Source organism: Pygocentrus nattereri, chromosome 3 (assembly GCF_015220715.1).
Source record: "Pygocentrus nattereri isolate fPygNat1 chromosome 3, fPygNat1.pri, whole genome shotgun sequence".
In the NCBI taxonomy this organism is placed as follows: Eukaryota; Metazoa; Chordata; class Actinopteri; order Characiformes; family Serrasalmidae; genus Pygocentrus; species Pygocentrus nattereri.
Window position 1 is genome coordinate 44,425,041 of NC_051213.1, and position 9,096 is coordinate 44,434,136.

General features: G+C 43.1%; 1 protein-coding gene across 2 annotated transcripts; it reads left to right on the forward strand.

The window, feature by feature from the left end:
- The first annotated feature begins 808 nt into the window (after positions 1-808).
- si:dkeyp-84f3.9 (zinc finger protein 184) lies at positions 809-9,096 on the forward strand. 2 transcript variants are annotated; one of them, XM_017702075.2, is made up of 2 exons: positions 809-1,044; positions 4,639-9,096. In XM_017702075.2, exon 2 carries the CDS (start codon positions 4,977-4,979, stop codon positions 7,704-7,706), a length of 2,730 nt encoding a protein of 909 aa, XP_017557564.2. In that variant the 5' UTR covers positions 809-1,044; positions 4,639-4,976; the 3' UTR covers positions 7,707-9,096. The 2 variants fall into 2 exon arrangements, with proteins under 2 accessions (XP_017557564.2, XP_037393123.1); XM_037537226.1 differs by lacking the exon at positions 809-1,044 and adding an exon at positions 1,752-2,278.

The following is a 9,096-nucleotide window of genomic DNA, read 5'->3' on the forward strand; positions in this document are numbered from 1 at the left end:
TGGTAACAATACTGGATTTACACCAATCAGGCCTGACATTACGACCACCTCCTTGTTTCTACACTCATTGTCCATCTTATCAGCTCCACTTACTGTATAGCTGCACTTTGTAGTTCTACAGTTAGACTGTAGTCCATCTGTTTCTCTGATACTTTGTTAGCCCTCTTTCACCTTGTTCTTCAGTGGTCAGGACCCCCATGGACCCTCACAGAGCAGGGACTGTTTGTGTGGTGGATCATTCTCAGTACTGCGGAAACACTGACGTGGTGGTGTTGTGTTAGTGTATAAACACTGTGTCCACTCACTGTCCACTCTATTAGACACTCCTATCTCGTCACTCCACCCTGTAGACGTAAAGACAGAGACGACAGCTCATCTGCTGCGGCACGGTTTGTGTTGGCCATCCTCTAGTCCTTCATCAGCAGTCACAGTCCAGCAGTGGCACTGGGGTGTCTGATCCACCCGTACCAGCACAACACACCACCACCACCACATCAGTGTTACTGCAGTGCTGAGAATGATCCACCACCCAAATAGTACCTGGTCTGTGAGGGTCCATGAGGGTCCTGACCACTGAAGAACAGGCTGACAAAGTATCAGAGAAACAGGAGTTGATAAAATGCACAGTGAGTGTAGAAACGAGGAGGTGGTCATTTTTAAAAGATATTGCGAAAGAAATGAAGTGATTCGTAAATAAACGAGTATATAATTAATAATAAATATTTAATTAAAAAGCCCGCTAAAAAAAAAAAAAGCTGCTGTTTTTAAAAAGGGGGCGGGCGCTGTGGCGGAAACGGATGTGCGGTAATGTAACGTGAGACGTTCCTTTCTGTGAGGAGGCTTGAAAATGGTCGAGAACAATACAGTACATACAGTGTTAGTGACCTGTCCGTATTCCTCTCAGGCTACTGACCGTTTCTGACATGGCACGCATGGACAAGCTCCCAGAAGAGCTGCCCAGTCGAGGCCTTCGCCGCGTTACTGTCACCTGAGCGGGGGACCCTCGCGGGCAGGACCGCCAAGAGCGTTAAACTAGCACCTCCAGTAAGTAGCAAACGTGCTATTTTTAAAGTAAACACAAGTTTTCACAAACGTTTCTACACGAATACATATTAATGTGGACGAAGCGGCACCGCAGTCGGAAGCTGGGCGCAATTCTGCAAGTGCTAAAGCTGGAGAGAGGAGCAGAGTTTGCTTGGAGAACAATCAAGACCTCCAGCCAGCCATGTAGAGTTAAAGGGGAGGTCCACCCGCTTTTCAAAAATTTCACATTTTGACATGTAAACCGACTCATCCTGAGGTGGCTGTGACGCGAAACTCGCCGAAGGATTCAGTGGCGGTGACCTCTAAAATCTCCCTTCACGGAAAGTTACCATTAAACGGCTGAACACCCGGCCCCGATGCCTGAGACTGAGATTGTTTTGCGATCAAGTTTTAGCCTAAAACGTCTTTTTAATCCGTTCATTTCACCCAGTCGTGGCGGAGGGGTACACGCGTTGCACTGCGGGGCAAATAGTCCCCAAAGAAAGCTTATTTTTCAGATTTATGCCTGTTTTACCGTCATTAACACCACTTCTAAAACTCAGAAGGCACGTGTAACGCCAGGTGGTTATGGATAGTGATTAAAAAATGTCTAGATTTGCGTTTATAGACATGGCGACCCCTGGAAAGACATCATCGCTGTAAATAAACGAGTCCGTAAGCTACGCGAGGCTTTTCACGTCACGTCAAACCGCTGAATGACTCTGTTCGCGGAATTATACCATGAAAAAACGGGTGGAATTCCCCTTCACGTGTTGCTGTTCAGTAGGAATAAATGAGTAACTTGGGTCTGTTTATGTAAGGCGTGCAGGTATCGACACTTGGGGTTTTTTTGCGAGAAGTATTCCGTTAAACGCGAAGATTAAGTTAGCTTCTTTCCGCCAGCTTCTTAATCCAATTTCCCGTTCCACCTTAAATGGTGCAGCAGTAACGTTCTGGCGCCTCGGCAGCACCATGGCATAGCTGTGCCATTTAAGGTGGAACGGAAAATTCGGAAAAGTTGAACAATAGCATTGATTTGCGCATGAAGTAGGAGTTAATACTGCTACTCTAGGTTAATCGTATCGTACCAAGTTTCGAGTGTGTTCGTTGCTTATTGAAATAAATCTGTTTTAGCGATCCGTACACGTCTTAAAATGGAGTCCCTGTAGTGGGACTGCTGTCCCCTAAACCGCAGAGATGGCTTTAACCACACAGATGGAGAGAAGCGTTTAACCTCGTGTTTACATACGCTTTGGTAAGGTGGATCGCTTGATTTGTTTATTTCGTATTTTCTGCATAATTTAATCGCTGAGAAGTAAACCGAGGCTGTAGTTCATTGTAACCTAGAGGGACGTACCAGATGGGGTTTCTTTACACTGGTGGTGATGGGAACCAGGGGTCACAGTGTCTACAATGCAAATATAGCCATTTTATTTACTTACCACAATGACCAGTGAGCCTGCACGTCTCCTGGGATTGTTTTATGTGCCAATGTTGATGCTGTTGAAGTAGTCAGATTTCCTTGGGTGCTGTTTTTCCTTCTGCCATCTGCCATGAATGTGCAAGGGCAGAAGCTTACCTCAAAACCATATCCAACATTATTTCGTGCAAAATAACACTTAAGCCGTGCCTAATTCACAATCCCACTTCTTATTGTTACCCCTACCCCTTGTTTTCAAGTGTCATCTTGCCTCCTGGAACTGAGTTAAGAGGAGTAGTGGTGGAAATGTTCTCTACGAAATGGGACCCTCAAATAAAGAAGAGCATTACTACATTAACACCTACTGGCGCTGCTCTGTAGGCAACCCAGCCCGTCTTCTGTGGCAGGAGAGGAGGGTAAAGTTCAGCTCCTCACTGCTGGGCTTTAGTTAGATTTAGGGCATCTTATGCCTTCAAAGAGGGGGGCAATTATTTATTATCGATTATTATCCACCCCTAATTCTTCAGTGATATGAAGCTGAAGTCAGCTGTTCGCCAGCGTCTCGTTCAAATTTCCACCTGGGACAGGAAATTAAGCCAGCTAGTTACTGAGTCGTGAGCAAACTGTTAGCGATTGAAAATTTTTATTTTTTTTATGCTTGTTATGAAAAAAAAGCCAGGTTGGTCCACCGTGTAGATATAAAATCAGAGACTATAGCTTATCAGCTGCTGCACGGTTCCTGTTGGTCATCCTCTAGTCCATCAGTGGTCACAGGACGCTGCCCATCCTTAGTCCAGCAGCGACACAGAGGTGATTAAAAATGCCAGCAGCACTGGAAAAATACTCTGAAACAACATTAAACTAAGATAATACACTGGTTATTGTAATTTAACAGAGGAAGTTCTCACATTTGTGAGTTTCTTTGGTCGTTTCTGTAGCTATCTTGTCGGTTTCGTCGTGTCCCTCCATCAACAAAAATCAGGACACCCTACTCCTAGACGTGAACGTGCAAAACAGAAATTAGGGCTAAGTGGTCGGGGAGAGGGGTACAATTACAGACTGTAGTCCATCTGTTTCTCTGCATACTTTCTTTACACCCTCTCACCCTTTTCGTCAGTGGTCAGCACCCCCAAGGACCCTCACAGAGCAGGTACTATTTGTGTGGTGGATCATTCTGAGCACTGCAGTAACACTGACGTGGTGGTGGTGTGCTAGTGTGTGTTGTGCTTGTTTGAGTGGATCAGGCACAGCAGTGCTGCTGGAGTTTTAGCGGTGCAACACTCACTAACACACCACCACATCAGTGTTACTGCAGTGCTGAGAATGATCCACCACCCAAATAGTACCTGTTCCAAAGAGGTCACTTTTTTTAAAAAGCATTTTTGCATTTGATCATATGGTCATGATTTGAATCTCTGTGATTTGACTTTTTTTTTTGCTCCAAAATTTAGTAATCAAAGCCAGTTAAAATCCTTGGAAAAAGAGAGCTGTGAAATTACACAGCAAAGTATGATAACAGTGTATTAACCTTAGATTTGACTTTTCTTTGTGCATAAGTAGGGAGTTTAATCAGTAACCGGTTAATGATTGGCCTACTAATACATAAATGTTCCACCAGTGCTTTCAGTTAGAAATTAAATTTCTCATTATTTTTTTTTATTTCTTGTCCAACTTGTGGTTTAATTCTTAGTTATACGTATTTACTGTCTACGTCACAGTCTTACAGACTTACTTATGCTACTAGATAATGCTGGTTAATTCTAGGAATGAACTATTATGGGATATCACATTTTTTCCACGTTCATATCTGCTGATGTTGATAAGCACACTGCCTGTCAAATATTTAGACCAACTTTATTGGCTGTATCTTAAATCTGTAGACTGAAATGTTTTTATGCTTAAATGCCCAAAGGGTGGGACAATATCCAGAAATTTTCAAATATATGTTTAACAAAGATGATGCATTAACATTTAATAAAATGAACAAATTGGGACCTAATCTGTTCAGCCTTTTCAGGAATACATATGTCATCGAATACAGGTTTAGATTCACAGGTCAAATTTTTAATAAATGTAATGCCAATACATTAAAAAAAATGTCTGTCAGTATTGATATGATTGATATGGTCATGCAGCCCTAGTAAACCTTTTGTGTTTTTACTTCAAAGACTTCTCATTTTTCTTTGTCTTTGCAGCTTTGTGTGGAGAAGAAACACAGGACACGGGCCAAAGATTTCACCTACTGAGCTGGAGACCTGAGGCAATGAAGCAAGCTGAGCGTAGCTGAAAAAGTGCATGAGAAAGATGCAACACTGTTAATTAAAAAAAAATGGACTTTGTCAGCTGTTCAATGCTCTACAGCTGTGCCTGAGCAAACATGCTGGTGTTGAAGCTGTGCAACTTTTGTTTTACAACCATTTCCCCCAGCAAATTAACAGCTTAATTTTAAAGACTGTTCCCTCCCTTGTTAGTCATATGTTGGCACCCAGTTTGATCTTGATGGATCATTTTGGCACCAACATTACAGACCAGGATGTCAAGCGATGAACTAACAAAAAGGTCCATGCGTGATTATCTAGACCAAAATCCCATGATGGAAGAGACAAGCATGCCAAACGACTCTTGGAGTGAACAAGATGGTGCAGAGCCAGTTGGGATTTCCAAAAATTACTCTACTGATCATCCTAAGGTTCCAAGTCCACCTCCAGTAACATCTCTTGGTGACCAAGGGGAAAAGCAAGGAGCTGATAAGTCTCCTTGTGGTGCCATCAGTGATGAAGCATCTATGTCAAATGATAGTACTTCCACAGGTAATCCAAAGGAAAGTAGGCGTAACAGTCAAGATCTTGCCGGTTCGGAGATGCACAATGAAGAGTCTGGACCAGTAAGTGAGAAAAGTATGCCTGCAGATGATGATGATGATGATGATGATGATGACTCTGATGACACCACAAAAAGTTTATCGCCTACGAATATGTGTGAGCAGAAACCTTTGAGTGACTGCAATTCTGAGGCGAGTGATGCAGATATGATGACGGAAAACCCACCCGAAAGAGAGATTTCCTCTCCTCGTGGGCGCCCGCGCAAGGAAAAGCGAGTTATAAAGTGTGAGTTCTGTGGCCGGCCATTCAATCATGCCTCGGCATACATCATCCACCGGCGTGTCCACACGGGTGAGAAGCCCTTCAGCTGTCAGGTCTGCAGCAGAGCCTTTGCTCAACTCTCCAACCTTAGGTCGCACATGAAGGTCCATAATGTTCCTAGAGTTCTAAGCATGCAACATTCTGGCAAATTCCAAAACAAAACCACTGTGGCTGAAAGTGTGACCCAGAACCAGCCGATTGTGACAGCAAGTTTTCGAAATGACGCCCACATTAAAAGCAGTGGTCCTTTCCGCAGGAGCAGAAAGCCTGTAGCTTGTCCTATCTGTGGAAAAATATTTCCCTATAAATCAGTGCTTAAAATACATCTACGGATCCACAGTGGGGAGAAGCCGTACTCTTGCAGGGTGTGTGGTAAATCATTTACACAGGCGTGCACTGTTCGGGTACATGAAAGGGTACACTGGTCCATCAAACCTTTTCTGTGTTCCAAGTGTGGGAAGGGATTTTCCCAAATTGGGACGTTAAAGGCACATACCTGTGCAGGTAAAAAGCAAATTCATGCTACTTTAAAAGAAATGGAATTGGCTGGTGTTGTTACCTTCCGATGTCACCTGTGCAAAAAGTGCTTTAGCACTAGAGATGAATACGATCCTCACTTGCAGACACATTCTGATAACCAGCGTTACATCTGTGACAGCTGTGGCCAAAAGTACAGCCTACGTTCTGAGCTGGAGACCCACAAGAAATACTGCTTTTCTATGTGGCTCTCGAAGACCAAGACATATAGTCGTCAGTCTTTGGTCAAGTCTCAGGTGAAACATACTCCATCTACTAAAACAGTTCAAAGCTCAGAGCCTGAAAGTACACCTGTAAAATCCCCAAAGCCGAGCTTGGCAGATTTATCCCCACCTAAAAGATCTAAAACGCCTCAATCTGACTTTTCCCAGCAACCAAAACGTAAAAAATACATTTCTTTGCTTACTTGCCCACCTAGGGTGATGGCCACATCTATTTACGATCCTCAAAATAACTTCAGTCACTGTCAGCCTTTCAAAGCAAGTTACTTTGTTTCTCAGTTAAACAGTTTGGACCAGAAATCTGACCCAAGGAAGTACTTGTGTCCACGGTGTGGACGGCTCTTCAGACACGTTGGACGTCTGAGAGCCCACATGCTTACTCACTCCCGGGGCAAGAGTTTCACCTGTGGCGACTGCGGGAGGATCTTTGAAAACTGGAGCAAGTTTTGGCACCACCAGCGTGTGCACAAGCAGAGACGAGGTCGCTTCTTTTGTCCCAGATGTGGCCAGGGGTTTCGCTTTGCAAGCATCTACATGGATCACTTGCAGCAGCATCCAGAGCTCAATGCATTTTTCTGCCCATTCTGTCCTCACACCTTTGCGGATGCTAAAAGTTTGAAAAACCACCAGCAAGAGTGGCATCGTTCAAGTATGCCCCATATATGTGACATTTGTGGCAAAGGTTTCTCCAGTCCTGTCATCCTTAAGCGACATAGAGTGGCACACTGTTTTCGAAACAGGCAGCTGGACAAGCCTTACGTAGTTGATGTGCAGCCCTTTGTGAAGCCATACGAATGTGGCAAGTGTGATGCCAGTTTTAAGACATTGGATATGCTTTTTGGTCATCAGCTTTGTCACTCCCCTAACGGTGACCTAAATGTAAGCTTGAGCAATGGCATCGGTGACAGACATGACAAACTGAAGGAAGAGGAACACTCGCCACAAAAGCGCCAAGAAAACGATCTCCACTTCAGTGCCTCTGCCTCTCACATGGATACCTCAGATCCATGTCAAGACATCAGTGAGGGAAGTCCCTCTACACTCTCGACGGCTGCCCCCACAGATGCAATTAAAGCGCAACCACAGCAGGACCTTGACTCTAGTGTTTCCCAAAGTACCACAACTTTACAGCCTTCATCATCAGATTCTGAGTCCATACCTCTAGAAGCAGAAGAGGTGAAAGAGTCCATGTGTACATATGGGACAACTCGGGGCACTATTACAAAGCCCAGTGATTCAACTCTATGGTCCAAACCGGAGCAGAAAGCTGGGCACCTAGAGTGCACAGAATGTGGTGCTACTTTTGCTGTTCTTCCAGCTTTGCATAGACATTACTTGGAACATGCTAGGGGAGAAATATAAATGTCATTTCTAAAGTGATGCCATTACTAAAATGCCTCTGGTCACACTTTGGACATTTTCAAACACTAAGCAGAGGTTTTATATGGGAGGTACTTTGCACTGTATGTGGAATGTATGGCTGAACTGTTTTGCTATGACTTAAACATGAGTAATAATGTTCTGAGTAAAGCACTATTCAAACGGGATTGATAGGTTTACATGGGAAGTTTTAGGTATTCTATGAAACATTCTATGAAAATGACCCCTGGTTATATCAATTTTTCTATTATATATCTATGGCCAAGCATTTACCTGTCTATGCCCCAAGTGAAGCCGATATGTATTCTGCCTCAAGTATATGACTTTGAACAGTAAAATGTACAATTGTGGTGTAGAAAAGGTGGATTTTGTGTAGTGATGCTGACTTTTGACTGTAAATTTCCACACTATTGTCAATGCTAACTACACATTTCATTCACTTAAGCCAGATAACCCAGAATATTCACTTGTCCTGACTTCTAAGTCTCTTGAAATGTCCTTCACCAAACTGTCAGTTAGTTTGGGTTGTGATGTCACAGCACATGAGCGGTTGCTTCTTTGTTGGTCAGCTTATGGTCAGCTTATGTACAGGCAGTTCGCAAGCTCTGGTATTGGGTTAAAGGTCCACACTTGCAACGTTAAAACGTAGGCAAAAATGAAAATGGCAGTTCTTCCGATTTATTGCACTCTGGCATTGTGATTTTTGTTTTAAAAACGCCAAATCTGTTGGCTCTACCTGATTGTCTTTCTTTTTTGATCAAATTGCTGGAACCAACATTTTTCGCCACCACTTTTGGAGGTGTAGCACCACCCCTGGTTTGTGGTAAATACATTTCTGATTAAATGAGATATTTGGACATGTTTTCTAATTCTAAGCAGCTGAATTTATTTCGTGTGGACCTTGTTTTAGTGTGATGCGCACATCCTCTGTTCACCCTGAAATGTATTTTTAAGACTTCTTCTGTGAGTCGGTCATAAACATTACAGAAGTCCCTGAGGCCAAAGCTACATTACCTGCTCATGTTAAACTAATCCCATCTGAATAGTGCTGTAGACCGGCATCATGTTAACAGTGTTATCGAGTGAAGCATAGGACCTTCCGCGAAGCAGTAGTTTCTAGGATCTCAAGAAGTTTTAATAATAAACTGAAAAGGCATTTTTCCGTTCCTACAACTTGCGATGATCTTTGCAAGACGTTGACATTTTAACCTGGTAGTAGTAAGTGTACTTTGTATTTTTTAGTTTTGTACATGACATTTTGTAAAAGGTTTTAATTTAAGCAATGTATCTGTACCTTTTATATATAGCACTTGTTTTTCCTGTAGTGCATGTTAGGAAAAGAACCCCTAATAAAGTTTTGTAGAACCTTTTA